This window comes from Pipistrellus kuhlii, unplaced genomic scaffold (genome assembly GCF_014108245.1).
Source record: "Pipistrellus kuhlii isolate mPipKuh1 unplaced genomic scaffold, mPipKuh1.p scaffold_m20_p_9, whole genome shotgun sequence".
In the NCBI taxonomy this organism is placed as follows: domain Eukaryota; kingdom Metazoa; phylum Chordata; class Mammalia; order Chiroptera; family Vespertilionidae; genus Pipistrellus; species Pipistrellus kuhlii.
In genome coordinates this window covers 54,283,642-54,301,852 of record NW_023425595.1, presented here as the reverse complement: position 1 = coordinate 54,301,852, position 18,211 = coordinate 54,283,642, and the positions used below count along the sequence as shown (strand labels likewise).

The following is an 18,211-nucleotide window of genomic DNA, read 5'->3' as shown; positions in this document are numbered from 1 at the left end:
AAATTAATTTATAAAGTTAATGTGATACCAATAAAAATACCAACAAGCATTTATTTTGGAGTTGGAAAAGTTGATATCAAAGTTCATATGAAAAAATAAACATATAAAAATAACCAGGAAAATACAGAAAAGGAAAGCTAAAAGAAGGGATTAGTCTTAAAATATATTATAAACTAGAGGCCTGGTGCACAAAATTTGTGCACAGGAGTGTGTCCCTCATCCCAACCTGCACCCTCTCCAATATGGGACCCCTTGAGGGATGTCCGACTGCCCATTTAGGTCCCATCCAGGTATGATCGGGTCTAAATAGGCAGATGGACATCTGTCTCATAGTCTAGGGCTGCTGGCTCCCAACTGATCTCCTGCCTGCCTTCATGATTGCCCATAACCACTTCTGCCTACCAGCCTGATCACCCCCTAATCACTCCCCTGCCAGCCTGATTGATGCCTAACTGCTTCAATGCCAGCCTGATTGCCCCTAACTGCCCTCCCCTGCAGGCGTGGTCACCTTTAACTGCCCTCCCCTGCAGGCCTGGTCACCCCTAAATCCCCTCCCTTGCAGGCCTGGGTCTCCCTGCAACTTCCCTCCTCTGCTGGCCTGGTCACCCCTAACTGCCCTCCCCTTTAGGGTTGATTGCCTCCAACTGCCCTCCCTTGCAGGGCTGGTCCCTCCCAACTGCCCTCCCTTGCTGGCCATCTTGTGGTGGCCACCTTGTGTCCACATGGGGGCATCCATCTTTGACCACATGGAAGCAGCAATCTTGTGTGTTGGAGTGATCGTCAATTCTGCATATCTTTTATTAGATAGGATAGAGGCCTGGTACACGGGTGGGAGTCAGCTGGTTTTCCCTGAAGGGTGTCCTGGATAAGGGTGGGGGTTCCCATTGGGGCATGGGACAGCCTAAGCGAGGGGCCTGTGGTGGTTTGCAAGCCAGCCATGCCCCCCGGTGACCCAAGCAGAGACCCTGGGATCTGGGTCTTATTTATCTTCTATAATTTAAACTTTGTAGCCTTGAGTGGAGCCAAGCCTCCTGCTTGCTCTGTGGCCATAGCCATTTTTGTTGGGATTTATTCATCTTCTATAATTGAAACTTTGTAGCCTTCAGTGGAGGCCAAGGCAGGCCAGGACTGGGAAAGCTTGGCTTCCTCCATCGTTAGGGGCAACTCAAGCCTCCTTCTCTCTACAGCTCCATGGCTGCCCCATTTTTGTTGGGATTTATTTATCTTCTATAATTTAAACTTTGTAACCTTGAGCAATGCCAAGCCTCCTGCTAGCTCTGTGGCTGCAGCCATTTTTCTTGGGATTTATTTATCTTCTATAATTGAAACTTTATAGCCTTAAGTGGAGGCCTTGGTCTGCCAAAGTGTGTGGAAACTTGACTTCCTCCCTTGCTGGAGAAAGCAAGCTTCCTGCTCTTTCCTTGGCCGCAGCCATGTTGGTTGGGTTAATTTTCATACTTACTCCTGATTGGCTGGTGGATGTGACGTATGGGTATAGCAGAGTGATGGTTAATTTGCATATTACTCTTTTATTAGATAAGATCTTCTATAATTGAAAGTTTGAGACTCATATGAATAAACAAACTTATTAATGGGAAAGAATAGCAATTCTGGAAATAGACTTGAATACATATAGAAATTTAATATATGATAAAGATGATATCTAAAAACACTGGGATGAAATGAAGTTTTTAAAAAAATATATATATTTTATTGATTTGTTTTACAGAGAGGAAGGGAGAGGAATAGAGAGTTAGAAACATCGATGAGAGAGAAACATCAATCAGGTGCTTTCTGCACACCTCCTACTGGGGATGTGCCCACAACCAAGATACATGCCCTTGACCTGAATCAAACCTGGGACCCTTCAGTCCACAGGCTGACACTCTATCCACTGAACCAAACTGGTTAGGGCTGAAGTGAAGTTTTTAATAAATGATGCTGGTAGGAGTGAATAGCCATGTGAAGGAAGATAAAAGTGTATCCATATCTCATACCATACACAAGAACAAACTTTAGAATGGACCAAATATATGCATATAAAAACGAAATTATGCAAGTCTTAGGAAGGATAACTATATAACTCTGATTCAAAATTAAGATTTGATAAGTTTTAAAGAAGTTCTACTATACCATCTTATGGTCCTCTAGGGAGAAATCATTGGTTAATTGAACTGTTGTTTCCTTGTGTATATGTATCTTTTCCCACTGGCTTCTTTCAAGATTGTCTCATCTGTGTTTTTTTAGTAGTTAAATTATGATGTAGCAACTTCTATCTCACAAATTATATTCTTATAAGATTCAAACCTGCCATATGTAACTACTATAACTCTGATGACCTCCAAAAGAAATGATGCTTTTTATTTCTGTCACAAAAACTAGTAACTAGAAGTGTGGTGGTTCTGTAAGTAAAACCAACTGACAAACTACATAATAAAACTAAAATATATGGCCTTTTCTTAGAAGTCAGGTGGCGATTAACAAAGAATCTGTTAGCAGATACTGGAAAGAGGGTAGTTCACATTACCTGGTGTTATGTGATAGAAAAAAATACAGCAAAAAGTGTCACCTTGAAGGACTTGGGTAAGACAATGTATGTAATAAGATTTTAATTGTAAGGAAGGACTGAAAAAAAAAAAAGAATGTTCATAGCAAATGTTGGTTGCTGTAGGCTATATTCAGCAATTTGATACAAGAAAGAGATGAACTCTGAATAGTGGTTCGAAGTTTGCAAGTAAATTGAAAGAGAAGAGGATTTTCAAATTCAGAGACCTTTAAATGGTTGAAGAAGATGCTGCTTTTCATTCCCAAATGGTAAAAATAAAATTGTGAAATTATTTAAATCACAAAGACTTCAAAATATCAGTATCACATTGAGGGTGAAACCAAAGATGTGGCCATTATGCTCACTGTTAAAATCCTGATAAATTTAGGTGCACAAAAAACATCCCTTTAAGAGTGAAGGAAATGGCTCAGGGTGGGGAGCTCCCACTGCAGTCTGATATAGGCAGGGTGTCTGCACTTGTAAAAGTTAGTGAGGGAGTCAGAAAAAAGTGACTCAGTGGTTGAACTTTGACCTGTGAATGAGGTCACTAGTTTGATTCCCGGGTTGAGGGCTCAATCCTCCGTAGGAACATGCAGGAGGCAGCCGATGGATGTTTCTATCTCTTTACCTTCTTCATTCTCTAAAATCAATAAAAACATATATATTTAAAAAAAAAAAAGAGTCATGGCATGAGGTTTTAATGAAATGTGGCAAATCTAAGAAATGTGACTAGAAAAATGCGTGTAATCATGGGCTCATGAAGATTACTGGAGGCCGTCTTCCTGCCAAAAGGAACATGAACCTACAGTAAAGCTTGAACTTTCAGCTGCTTCTTCATTGACTATTCCTACCTTCGGATAAAGTGGTTTGTGTGGGTGGCACTGATGCAACTCTCTGAGCTATAAACATTGACATATATAAGTTTTTTTGTGTTTTTAAAAAATATATATTTTATTGATTTTTTACAGAGAGGAAGAGAGAGGGATAGAGAGTTAGAAACATCGATGAGAGAAAATCATCAATCAGCTGCCTCTTGCACACCCCCTACTGAGGATGTGTCGGCAACCAAGGTACATGCCCTTGACCTGAATCGAACCCGGGACCTTTCAGTCCACAGGCTGACGCTCTATCCACTGAGCCAAACCGGTTTCTGCGACATATATAAGTTTTTGCTTTCGTTAGTCAATTCTATAAATCTTTTCATTTATTGTTTCAGTTTTTGATGAATGCTTGGAATGGTGTTATCCCATCTCAAAGATTACATACAGTATTTTTTTTCAATTTTATTTATAATTTTCCCCTTTTAGATATTATGGTTTTAAAAATTATATTTAAATTCTTGATACATCCTATTTATTTTGGCAAAAGTGAAAACAGACTCTTACCCAATTTCATTTATTTAATATTCTTTCATTTCCCTTACTGACTAAAGATGTATTATTTATCATACTATAAAAAATTTTAAGCCCTGATGTTTTTTTTTGAGTTTGTCAATTTATTCTTGTGAAAAATAAATACTAGAGAAAACCTGTCCCTAGAGGGGAAGACAATATGAGAAATTACTATATTTTATCCAATTAGTTTATAAATTTAATACCACTCTCATCAAACTATCAATAAAATGTATTGAATAGTCTACTGTAAGCCTTTGACTCTAAATTAGGTCTTATTGAAGCTTTATAATTTTACTTACATAGATCTTATAATTCTTGGTTCAGTTTGTTTCTATTTATTTCATATTTTGTAGCTCTTATTGTATTGTGACTGGCTATTGCTAGTATATAGAAAAAAGACTGAATTTTCCGTTTTACCTTTATAAGCTAACATTATTCTAAACAGGTTTCTTCTCATTATAATAAATTTTAGTTTAAAATCTTAATTTTTTAATAACACACAATTCTAACATCTGTAAACTACTAACTCTTTCTTCTATTTTTCATGGCCTATTTAGCTTATTGTAGAAGTTCTTAGCTAATGAATAATAGTAATGATAGTAACATCTTTATTTTATTCCTAACACCGATGGAAGTATTTGTGGTATTATCCCATGTTGGTTTTATCTGAAATAGGTCTTCTTTGCTATGTTAAAAACGTGCCTGTTAGTCTGGGTTTACTAAGTTAAAAAAAAAAAAAAAATCACAGATATTGTGAATGCATTTAGGGTCCATGGACGTGATGATGAAATTCTGACTTTTTCTTAAAGGATTTCAGTGTTTATTTAATTTAACACGGACACATCCATTCACTTTATGGCATATGCAGAAAATTGAGGTTCAGGCTGCCTTTGAATATGTCTAATGATAGGAAACTAACTCCCTACAAAGTAGCTCCACCCATTCTGAATATGTCTCCATTTACTGAACCTGGGTGACACTGATCCATAAATCAGTCTTCTCAACAGTGTTCTGACTATTTTAGAATCACTCCTCTGTTACCAGTCCATAGTTTTCAGTCTTGCCGACAAACATATTACACGATGCTCGTGGTCAATAGTGTACTGAAAGCAATATAATAATTCTATCACAAGAGATTAATTTATTCCAATATGACTTATTCTAAATGAAGCCATGGTAATCACGAGTGCTTACAAAATACCCATATGACAATGTTAGAATTTTGGACATCTATATTAAGTTCAAATTAAAGTGAAAACTAAAATAGTTTCTAAGTAAATTTTATATTTCTAATATTTAATGAACCTTCAGCCGCAATAGAGATATCAAATGTAATTATTACAATGCCTTTACTTTAAAAATTAAGACGTTGAGGTTCAAAAATCTATTGGCAACGATTTCACTCAAACCAGAATTTACTTAGCACCTTCATTCATAGAAGATCAGGCCTTCTGGGAGTCCTAGGGTGTTTTATTCTCTCTCTCTCTCTTTCTTCCCTCCTCCCGGCCGTGGATTCTACATGCTGTAGGGTCAGGGCTTGGGTCTCCATGCTTTAAATAATCCAGATGAATTCCTGACTGAACTACTATTTGTAGCTCTCGGCCAGCTAACCCCAAACTGCGTTTCCCAGCAAAGCCCTGTGTCAGTCGTTTCCCATCAGCAGCAGCATCTCACAGACTGCAGCTGCCCTGAGTCTTCCATGCACCGCCTTCTTAGCTTCTTTCTGAGTCACCAGGCATCTTAGTAATGTTTTCTCAACCTTTTGTCCCCCTGGGCTCCTAGCATGAGATCTTCTGGAGGTCAACCCCTTTCGCGTTGCTCATTTTGCCCAACGGACTTTACCAGATACTGTTATAATAATAAACCAGTTTTTTTTTTAATATGTTTTATTGACTTATTCACAGAGAGGAAGAGAGAGGGATAGAGAGTTAGAAACATCGATGAGAGAGAAACATTAATCAGCTGCCTCTTGCACACCCCCTACTGGGGATGTGCCCGCAACCAGGTACATGCCCTTGCCCGGAATCCAACCTGGGAGCTTTCAGTCTGCAGGCCGATGCTCTATCCACTGAGCCAAATGAGTTTCGGCATAAACCAGTTTTTTAAAACCAACCAAACATCAGGTGAGTATATGAGACAAGTCTTCTCTTATGGGAATCCCTTTCTCCTTCCAAAAAGATTCCCTCCACCTTCATCCCCAAATCTCAGAGTCACAACGGAGCGCACTTTTATATTTTATATTTCAGCACTATAAACATATTACATAAACACAGATAACATAAAAAAACACAGAAAAAATTTTTACTCTATGAAAATTGTAATTTCTTCACTCAGCCACTGTGTTTTACTTTGAGAACTATCATTTCTTTTTAATTTAAAAATATATATATTTTATTGATTTTTTGCAGAGAGGAAGGGAGAGGGATAGAGAGCTAGAAACATCGACCAGCTGCCTCCTGCACACCCCCTACCGGGGATGTGCCCACAACCAATGTATATACCTTTGACTGGAATCGAACCCGGGACCTTTCAGTCCACAGGCAGATGCTCTATCCAATGAACCAAACCGGTTTTGGTGAGAGCTATCATTTCTTCATTCACCTCAGTTTCTCCATTACTCCAGATCTACTCAACACTGCTGTTCATGGCTTAACAATAAGTTAACCAGCTGAAAAGCTGTCTCATCTTATTGTTTCTCTGTGTTTAATAAACATAATTGAAAATATAAAAGTGCATAATCATAAAATGCAGAAAGTTAAAAATTGAGGGGTTCTGGTAATTATATATCCACTTAATGGTGAACAAGTGAAACAGAGGGAGATGGAATGCCCTCTCTTACTGGTTAGAACAAGAATTCAGGTTTTCAGACTTCTGACCTCAAGCTCTTTTCACTTCATCATATCATAAGCTTTCAGAGTCTTCTAATTATTTGTATAACGCCTTCTCTCTCCTGGGGGGAAATATTCCTGGGATTTATTGGTCCAGTATTAACTACATTTCAAATAATAGAGAAAAACATGCCCTATCTTGCAAAATGAAAAACTGATATCACACTATAAGTTTGCTGTAATAACTTTTTGGTGTAAATGTTGCTACCTAGGAATGAAAAAAAAAGTGCTATGAGAAAGGGCACAAACAGTTCAATTAACTGTAACAACAACAAAATAAATTGTCTCTATTTTTCTTTTCTAAGTTAAAGACTAACACTTCAACTAACACTACAGGACCCTTCTAACTGCTTTCACTCATAGAATTTGAGTCAGATAAAAAACATCTGAATTGTTACTTTCCCCGCTAAATTGTTTCCCACCCTTGATTTTACCAAAAATGATTATCTTGACATTATTTAAATTAAATATTTATTAACTAACTATTTTAAGCATCAAAGCTGTTGAGTTCTGACAGGTAGAAGTTGCTACAAACAAATTTTAAGCAGAGTATCTTATTGTTATGCATATGTACTAAGAAAAAGATTTTTTTTTTTTTTTTAAATTATGGCTCCACGTGTTAAGAGATCAAAAAAGTATATTCTTAAATCAGGAATAACGTGCTTCAGAATGATCAACGTTAGTTTTTTAGGGATGTTCTTTTGGTGGCCAAGAATGTCCTCTCTCTTTTAAATACTTCATCCATCCTTCCACCCACTCATTCCTTCCACATACCTGTGCCAAATATGGGCCTAGGTTCTCAGAACACAATGGTTCCTGTCTTCTTTGAACTTTAGCTCTTAGCACACTGGCTAGGTCACAGCTCTAAATTCGTTCCTCCATCTAGTCCATTGCTGATGCTCCCATTTCCAACATCCATTGTATTGTCCACCCAAGCAAAGGTACCTTTAGGGACTCAGGCAGGCTGGCTTTCTTCAACCCATCTGCAAAGGGCTTCTGATCACTGTACAACTGGTTCTTTGCCAACCGTTCTTTAACTAGCACCTCCTTGGACAGGTCTCTAGTAAATACCTATCCAGTCCCCAGTTATATCACATAAGTCTCTTTTTTTTTTCTTTTTTAATTTTTATTTTCCACAGAGAGGAAGGGAGAGGGATAGAGAGCTAGAAATGCCGATAAGATAGAAACATTGACCAGTTGCCTCCTGCACACCCCCTATGGGGGAATGTGACCGCAACCAATGTACAAGAATCGAACCTGGGGCCTTTCAGTCCACATACCAATGTTCTATCCACTGAACCAAACCGGTTTCGGCAAATCTCTTATTTTCATGGCATCCTTTGTCTCTGCGATTTTCTCAGTTGCTTGTTTAATCCATCTCCCTCTCTTCCATGAAGACTCTGTGGAGGCAGACAGGAAGGAGCCTTACCTGGGTAGTTTGCCTCTGAGTCCATTGAATGACTGAATGGGCTCCTAATTGTCGACTGCTGGTACTACAGATCCTTTTTTCATCCTTGCTGAGAAGTTTTTAATTCTCACGTCTAGGAAGATTAAATCAGAATTTAAAACGAAGTCTTAAAATGAAACCCAGTTTGGAAATGTGGGGAACATCTGTCAGAGAAATGATTCTGGCATTTGCGGCGATAGAAGGAAAGATTTCCTCTTTAAGCAAGCAGGCTGCTGGCCCCTATCGTTATCATCGGAAAATGCTTGCCTATTTCTGTTGGTTTGCTCAGGAGCTGGGAACATCTGGCACTGGGATCACAGAGGTTGTCCATTTTTAAAGTGAAGAGTTGCAAGAACGTTGGGGGTTGGGAATGGGAGAGAAAACCCCTTAAGAAAATGAAAGCAGTCTAGAGAAAGGAGAAGCTCGTGTTTCTTTTATTTAAAAATACTTTGAACATTTTTTCCCCCCAATTACAGCTTAGTTTCAGATGCACAGCATTAGTGTTAGACAATCATACTTTACGAAGTGGCCCTCCGATATTCCAAGAACTCACCTGGCACCAGTCCATGCAGTTATTACATCATATCTCTTCTAAAAAAAAAAATTACAGGTTTCCTTGGTTTTTCAGGAGTCTTACTTAAGAGAAGCTTCCTAGAAAGTTCTTAATTTGTGTGGGTTCTAAATAAGCAGACTCTTAGGACCATGAAAAAAAAAAAAAAAATGCGTGTGTAGCCCCGCCTCCTCGAGGTTCCTCCTGGCCCAGAAAGTTGTGGCCACAGGACAGGCTTTGGCTGCTCTTTCTCGAACGTCATTCTGATCCCTTTAAAGGTGGGATCCTGACGGAGGACACGGGGGAGGAAGGCGGGAGCCGGGGCCGGAGAGTCTCCTTGACATAGTAGCTCTCCGGCTGCCGCTCCCCTGCGCCCGGCTCCCAGGCTCCGCTGCCTCCCGCCTTGCGCTCCCTCTCCCGGGCGCCCGGCCGCCTCCTCGCGGGGTCCCCTTTGGGACCCCCTCACTGGCTGAGTTCTCCCCCTTGCTAGCAGCAAAGCGGCTCTTCGGAGCTCGGACCTCCACCAGGCGCCCGCACGCCCCCGCCTCCACCGCGTCCCCCGGGCACAGGGGCGCCCGGGCCAGTCCGGAGAGAGCGACGCGGAGCGCACCCCGCGCCCTGGGCACCGCCAGGCGTCCCCCCCGGAGCGGAGCGGCGCGGGGCCCCGCCGGGGCGGCTTCCCGCCATGGACCCCAGCCCGCCGTTCGGGGCCCGGACTGCCGGATCCCCCCGGGTGGTAGCCCGGGCGGGCGCTCGGCGCAACGAGAGCCAGGACTACCTGCTGCTGGACGCCGAGCCCGGGGAGGACGGCTGCGCGCAGCCCTCGCTGCCGCCCTGCGTCTACCCCAGCGTGTGAGTACGGGGCCGGGCGGGGCTGTGCACCCTCCGGGGGTGCGAGCTGACCCGCGAGCCTGGGCTGGGATCCCGGGAGCGAGCCGAGGGGCGCGTGCGGCTCTGGATGGCTCCCGGGGAGCCAGCGCGGGGAGGTGGGTCTGCCGGTGAGCCTGAGCCCGCAGGCCACCGAGGCCACCGCGAGCGATCGGGGGTCTCGTCCGTTTCTCCAGTGCGGGTGTCAGCTGGCAACCCGTGCCCTGCACCTGTGGCATGGCCTGGGCAGGCACTCATTCCAAGGGGCGCCCCTCTGGCAGCCTCGGTGGGGAGAGGGGTGGGACACGGGGGTCCTCGCGCCCCACCTGCCCGGCCCTTCGGGGGCGCGCGCAGGTCCTGGGGACCCGGGACGGCAGGGAGCGCCCAGGGGTGCGGTGTGCGGGGTGCGGGGGACGGGGTGGGCTGAACCTGGGGCATCCTCTGCCCCACACCCGGTCGCCAGGGCAAGTCTGGGGAATGGAACTTCTGGGCTTCCCCGCCCGAAGCTTTTACCAAAGGCGCCCGGGTTGGTGAGCCGGCGGCAAGGAGAAAACTGTAGAAGCTGGCGGCAGGGGGCCGGGTGGGTGGGCGGTGGTTCTAGTGCATTCTCTGTAATTGAAAGACTTTAATTTAAGAATTTGGTGTTGTTGTGTTTTTTTTTTTGGGGGGGGGGGTGGAGGAGGAGGTGAAGAGGACATTGGCAGAGGCGGGCAGAGGGTGAAATGAAGGCGAAGTCTCCCCTCCCCCACCCTTGGGCCCACGGGTGCAGCTGGGAGATAGCGTCCCTGCCTCTTTGCTCCTCCACTGGACCCGGTGGACTGGCTTCCTGACTTGCCACATCCATCCACATGCGGTTTTCCTCCCGCAGAAAGTAGGGCTCAGTAGCAGTTTAGTGAGCAGCTTAGAGGTGTATGTCCCCTTGGCCCCAGGCAGACCCTCAGGAGAGCACAGGGAGCCCCAATCTTTGGCCAGGGCTGCCCACAGACAAGGCCGCTGCTGTTCCCTTTCTCAGTAAGAGGTGAAGCCTAGGAAACGGAGCATCTATCTTCTTCCCAAGATAAAAGGGGGGGGGGGGGGGGGGGAGTTAGAACTGGTTGCATGCATCCGTGTGCTGTACGATTTGAAATCATTTACTGTTACTTCTCTTTTTGTTTTAAGATGTGAAACTTTTTTTTAGGTATTGGCTTGTAGGAAATGCCTAGTTTTTTTCTGTATGTGTACAAGTCTTTTTTTTTTAAATTAAGACATATTTTACATACCATACAATTCATTTTAAGTTGTACAGCTCAGTGGTGTTTAGTATATACACAAAGTTGTGAAATCATCATCACTATCTAATTCCAGGACATCGTCCTTATCCCCAGAAGAAATGTTGTGTTTGACTTTAAATGACAGAACATTTTTATTTCTTACAGTACAGCGCTTCTCAAACTTTAGTGGGCCTATGAATTACCGACAGATCTTGTTGAAATGCAGGTTCTGATTCAGCAGGCTCGAGGTGCAGGCCAAGATACTGCATTTCTAATGATTGCTGAGAAATGTGGAGGCTTCTGGTCCACAGACCACCCTCTGAGTAGCAAGGAGATATATACCAAGAAAAAAAAAATAGAAAGAAAAATAAATGAATCATGGATATGGTAAATACAACTATTTTCGAATTTGATTTGAGAGTTTATGTTTAAAACATAGATGAACATTTCTTTTTATTGGCTTAGATTTGAGATCTACTAAGAGGGTATATCTGTTGCTAAGTTAAGCAACTTAAAATAACTACACCGTTTTTTAAAAATTAGACTGTCTCATAAACAAAATCTTTTTTTTTCTTTTTATCACCTGATTAGTCTATAATCACTTGTTACTGTCTGTGGGAAAAAATAATTCGATTTAAAAACTAGTGGTAATATATTGATAGTGAGACTAAGTAAAGTAATAATATCATGTCCTGAAAGCTTTCCTCAATGTTTTCTTCAAATGTGGTTTATTGCCTTACTGATTTACTACTATCCAGTTCTTACATTACCTTCTATGTAGAGAGCATTTTTCTCCCTTAGTTCAGGAATTCCAGATCAATCTTAATGGCTAGACCTGGGCAGCAGAGAGATAAGTAGAAATAAATATTTGAATTTGCTTCAGACCACAAGGATCACCCCCCCTCTTGTCATGTCAGAACTATTATGATAATTTAAGAGTGAGCCTGTTCCAGAATTAGAGTTTGGCCATGTCTAAATCTATTATTTCCAAAAAGTTTTATAGTTTTAAAATTTTATAGTTACTTTTCCTTACTGTTTACTCTGGTAAGGTTTTTATTTTTCGCAGTTAAAAAAGTCAAGGAACTGAAATCTTTTAACCAATAAACAGCAGTACTGCACACCTATGATGTAAGAGAAAGAGCTAAATGAAACCACTTCCCTTTAGTAGAGAGTACAAATAAACCCTCCCATATGCTATTGACATGTTATTCAAACAGTTTCATACATTTCCCCAGATGGGAGGCATGCTATTTGTGAAAGGGCAGTCACTAGTGCTCTTTAGACATGGGCATGCCATTTTGTGAAATCATTGAGATTTTTCTCTAATAAAAATCACAATTTTTTTTGCAAGTTGTCTTTTCTGTGAGATAAATTCAAAGACGCTTGCTAAAAGAAATCTGTTTCATAATGCACTTACGTAGAAAGATTTTTACATAGATTGATGAGGCTTTACCACTAAAAATGGTGGCAAATTATTTTGTTTGGGAGCACTTCTCAGGCTTTAATAGTGTAAGTAATAACATTTTGACATGGTGTTTAGAAGAAAAAGATTCAAATTCTTTATTTTTTCAATTTTTAATTGGTAGTCAATTAATGTGCTCTGTTTTTGTCAATTTGTAATGGTGATGAGCAAGGAATAGTCCATGTTCTGCCAGAATCCTAGGAGGTATTATTTAGAACTTAAAAGTTTGTGTCTTGTTCATCACTTCTGAATATGAGGAAGAATTCTGGACATAAAAAGTAATGTTAAAGGTTTCTAAATTCTCAAGATCTGAAACACAGTCCAACTAAGCATTCTATTTAGAAAAGACTGATTAAAGAATTAAGCATAATGACATAGTAAGCTGTTTGTAAACTAAAGCTCTGGCAATGCAGTGGACTGAGATAATTATTTAAAATTATGGTTGTTAATACTTGGCAATATTGGATAAAATATTTAAAATAATTTTAAGACAATATTCAGTTTTGCAAAAAGTAAAAGAGATTACCACGTGTCACAAGCAAAGACACTAAAAGACAGAGTATAGCCTGTGAGCTAGTGCTGGCTGCCTGAGGGATTATGGATCTGAAGGACCAGGAGCTTGGAGTCCAGTGTTCATGTGAAATGGAGAGAAGCTAAGACCTCAGTTCTAGATGAGGCAGAGAATTGGGACTGAGACATCTCTGTCCCTGCATAAATCCAGGATCCTTGTTTTTATGAGAGGCTAGGCTAGAAAAATATACCACCAGCACAAAGTGAAAACAAGAAACTTCATTCGTAAAAGGAAAAGAAATCTTCCCCTAAAAATTTCATTCTTTAGGCCTGCATGTCATATGAGTTTTTTATTTATTTATTTATTTATTTATTTATTTATTTATTTATTTATTTATTTTTACACTGCTGAGCTCACCTGGAAATCTTCAAGCTGAAAATACCCTTGCAACTCTTGGAAGAGTAAAACAGAAAACCATTTTTTAAAGAATAGTGCCAACCATCTCAACTGCCAAGGATTTTCAAGAACATAGCAAAAGATAGAAGAGCACAGTTAAACATATGTTCACTAGAATATATGACAAAACATGCAAGGAAATAGTCAACCAAGAATGAGAGCAGATGATACAATCCACGAGGGAGAGTCAGCATGAGATACAACAGCCTTACTGGGTCCTTATAATGGAACTCAAGATAATGCAGCAACATGAAAGAGAATATAAAATACAGAATATAAAAATAAAATTGTTGATAGTATATAAGGAGAAATTGAACTCTAAGGAGAGAATAAGAGCTACTTAAGAAATAGAAACTCTATAAATGAAAGTACAAATTTGAAATTAACAAAACTCTGTGGAAGAGTTAAAATGCAGATTAGCCATAGCATAATTGACGATAATACCCAGTATGCAGAGACATAAACAATAAATATAAACATTAGTGAGTCATGGAATAAGAAGGTAGGAGTTCCAGAAGGAGAAAATGCAGAGAATAGGGGAGAGGCAACATTTGAATAGATAATGGTCGATAATTTCCCAGAAATGATAAATTCTCATGGGTATGAAGTACAGCAAAATTAGTGCAATACATAAAAATAAACCCATTTAAACATATCATGCTGAGATTGCAGAACACTAAAGACAAGAGGAAGTATTAAAATGAACCAAGATAGAAGGGATTTGAATAAGTTACTTTTAATTAAAAAAATTTCAGTTACAGTTTATAGTCAATGTTATTTTGCATTAGTTTTTAGTGGATCACAGAGTAGTTAGACAATCATAAGCTTTAGAAAGTGTTCCCCCTGATATATCCAGTACCTAACTGGCACCATCATAGTAATTACAGTATTATTGACTGTATTTCCTATGCTATACTTTCTATCCCCATTACTATTTTGTAGCTATCAATCTGTGCTTCTCAATCCCTTCACCTTTTTCACCCCATCCCTTTAGCCTCCTCTCCTCTGGCAACTATCAGTCCGTTTCCTGTAACTATGAATCTGCTTTGTTTGTTTATATTATTCTCCAGAATCTACATATAAGTGACATCATGTGGCATTTGCTTTTGAATGACTTATTTCATTTAGCATAATATCCTTTAGGTCTATTCATGCTGTCACAAATGCTAAGAGCTCATTATTTTTTATGGCCAAGTCATATTGCATATATGTTCCACTGCTTTTTTTATCCACTCAACTTTGATGGCACTTGGGTTGCCTCCATAGCTTGGCCATTGTAAAGATTGCTGCACTGAACATAGGGGTGTATATATTATTTCAAATTAATATTTGGATTTCCTAGAATATATACCTAGTAGTGAAATCAGTGGGTCATAAAGGCAGTTCCATTTTTAACTTTTTGAGGAACTTCCACACTGTTTTCCACCAGTGGCTGAACTCTTCTGCATTCCCAACAACAATCCATGAGGATTACTTTTCCCCAACACCCTCGCTAATACTTATCGTTTGTTGATTTATAGACTATAGCCATTATGACAGGTGTGAGGTGATATCTCATGGTGGTTTTAGTTTGCATTTCTTTGATGATTAGTGACAGTGACATTGAGCATCTTTTCATAAGTCTATTGACTGTTTGCACGTCCTCTTTGGAGAAGTGTCTATTTAGGTCCTTTGTCCAATTTTTAATCAGATTGTTTGTTTTTTTGATGTTGAGTTGAGTTGTGTGAGTTCTTTTTAAATTTTGGGTATTAACCCCTTATCAAATGTATTATTGGCAAATATATTCTCCAATTCAGTCTTTTGTCTTTTCTTTTTGTTGATGGTTTCCTTTGCTGTACAAAACTTTTTAGTTTGATATAGTCCCATTTATTTATTTTTCTTTTATTTTCTTGCCCAAGGAGATATATCAGAAAAAAATATTACCAATAGAAATGTCTGGGATTTTACTAAGTTTTCTTCAAGGATTTTTATTTTATCAAGTCTTATATTTAAGTCTTTAATCTATTTTGAGTTTATTCTTTTATATGGTGTAAGAAAGTAGTTTTATATTTTTGCATGTACTTGTCCAATTTTCCCAACACTGGTTATTGAATAGACTATCTTTATCCCATTGTATGTTTTTGTCTTCTTTGTCAAATATTAATTGAGCAAATAGGTGTGAGTTTATTTATGGGCTCTCTGTTCTTTTCTGTTTATCTATATGTCTGTTTTTATGCCACTATCATACTCTTTAGATTGCAATAGCTTTGTAGTACAGTTTGATATCAGGTAATGTGATACCTCCAACTTTTTTTTTTTTTTTTTGCTATGGCTATTCTGGGTCTTTAGTGGTTCCATATACACTTTGAGGTTATTTGTTCTAGTCTGTGAAACACACCATTGATATTTTGATAAGAATTGCATTGGAGCCCTAACCAATTTGGCTCAGTGGATAGAGCATCAGCCTGTGGACTGAAGGGTCCCAGGTTCAATTCTGGTCAAGGGCATGTATCTTGGTTGCGGGCACATCCCCAGTAGGGAGTGTATAGGAAGCAGCTGATTGATGTTTCTCTCTCATCGATGTTTCTAACTCTCTTTCCCTCTCCTTTTCTCTCTATAAAAAAATCAATAAAATATACTTTTTAAAAAATATCTATAGATTGCTTTTGATTGTATAGACACTTTACTTTTCCTATCCATAAGCACAGTATATGCTTCTACTTATTTGTTTCTTCTTCAGGTTCTTCCCTCGGTGCCTTATTATTCTTTGAGAACAGGTTTTTAGTCCTTGATTAAGTTTATTCCCAGGTATTTCATTTCATTTTCTGATGCAGTTGTAAATGGGATTATTTTCTGTTTCCCTTTCTTGTAGTTCATTATTGCTTTATAAAAATGCAACTGCTTTCTGAGTATTTATTTTGTATTTTGCTACTCTACTGAATTAATTTATCAGTTCCAGTGATTTTTTTTTTTTTACAATGAAATCTCTAGGGTTATCTGTATACAGTATTATGTCATCTGCAAATAATTACAGTTTTACTTCTTCCTTTCCAATTTGGATGCCTTTTATTTCTTGTTCTTGTCTGATTGCTGTGGCTACGACTTCCAGTACTGTATAGAATAAGAGTGGTGAAAGTGGACATCACTGTCTTGCTCCTGATTTTAAGGGAAATGCTTTTAGTTTTCCTCCAGTGAGTATGATGTTTTTTCACATATGCCATTTATTTTGTTGAGATAGATTTCATTTCCACTTTGCTGAGAGTTTTTATCATAAATGGGCACTGGATTTTGTCAAAAGCTTTTTTTGCATCTATTAATATGATCATATGCTTTTGATACTTCATTTTGCTTAAGTGGTATATCATGTTAATAAATTTGCAGATATTTGCTAACCTCGCATCCCAGGAATAAATCCTACTTGATCATAGTGTATGATCTTTATAATGTACTAGAGGCCCGATGCACAAAATTCGTGCAAGGGCCTTGGCGCCCACTGCCGCAGCTTTTTCTGGAAGGAAGGACGTCTGGTCTAATTAGCATATTACACTTTTATTATAGATTGCTGGATCTGTTTTTGCTAATAGTTTGTTGAGGATTTTAGCACCTATATTCATCAGGGATATTGGTGTATAAATTTCTTTCTTTGTTGTTTCTTTATTGGTTTTGGAATTAGGATAAATATTGGCCTCATAAGAAGAGCTTGGGAGATTTCCTCCTTTTGATTTTTTTTTTTTTTGAATAGTTTGAGAATCCTCTAGGTTAGGCAGAAGTATGAATGTCCACATAGAGGGTGATACCCATACCTTATATTGCAGTTGCATATCCACTGAAATTCACCTTCTTCTGGGGATCTGGTTACTGCCACTGCCATGCTTCTCTCCTTTTAGCTCTCTAGCCTCAGGCTCTTCCCTTCAAGTTCCTTCCCCTCACCTGAGAGGAAGCTGTAAATTTGTCAGGACCTGTCAAGTGCTCAGGGATAACAAGAGAACTAGTGAGCAGAGAAGACCTCCTTGCTGGCTGTAGCCGCTGTTCTAGCTCACATGTGGAGTCTCTGAGGACTGACCCCTGCCTACCACTAAGCTTCATCCAGCTGGCGAGAGCACTCTTCCCGCCTCTCCTGAGACCGTCCTGACGCAGTCTAGCCCCTAATGAGTCCTAGCCCGGACAGACGAAGAGCCACCCCCCTCTTTGTACTCAGTGCAAGATACACTTTTCAAACTCCATTTCTTTTTCTAGGAGTTCCCCTTTTCCTGAATCATTGACAGTAAGTATGTTTAAGCGAAGATCCCACCACCTACCCACAGAGGTATCGTTCACTGATCAAAACATGCCCACCCAGCAGCAGTATAAGGATAAAATCAAACAGCTCATTTCCTTACAACAACATACTCATCAGAAGTTAAGTAACATTGGTCAAAGGGAGCATGTGTGAGATCATGATTTCTTATACATATGTAGTGGTTTAGAATTCAGAGAGAATCTTAATATCATGTCCTCTGAAACAACATCTCTCGCCATAAAGAAAAGGCGTGGACCTTGGTTAAGCATTGGCATTTCCAAAGCTCCTCCCAGGGGAAAAGTAAGTGTCACAAATTACCTTTGGATCTGCTTCCCCCTCTGTCTTCATTTAGAAGTCAACAACTCCCTGCTGCCCCCTGCCACTTGGGTTAATGGTGAGTCTCCTTTAATTGACCTCTTTTGGGGTCTGTGTTCTTTATGACAGAAGCCACCTATTTTGTTTTCATACCTCCCCTGCCTTGAAATAATCAATAGCTTAGCCACTGATAACAAATTATTATCAGGGAACATTTTTTTTTCCAGGGGGCAGACACTGTAGGTTGTGGAGTCATGGTCAGATGTGC

General features: G+C 40.0%; 1 protein-coding gene across 3 annotated transcripts in view; it reads left to right on the top strand.

The window, feature by feature from the left end:
- The first annotated feature begins 9,021 nt into the window (after positions 1-9,021).
- The window catches only part of TRPC6 (transient receptor potential cation channel subfamily C member 6), a 91,002-nt gene continuing 81,812 nt past the window's right edge, over positions 9,022-18,211 (top strand). For 2 of the 3 annotated variants that reach the window (XM_045577662.1, XM_045577661.1), the window contains exon 1: positions 9,022-9,676. In XM_045577662.1, coding sequence (XP_045433618.1) covers positions 9,510-9,676 — 167 coding nt within the window. In that variant the 5' untranslated portion in view covers positions 9,022-9,509. The remainder of the gene's footprint in view (positions 9,677-18,211) is intronic. The other variant, XM_036427091.2, reaches the window with a different exon arrangement.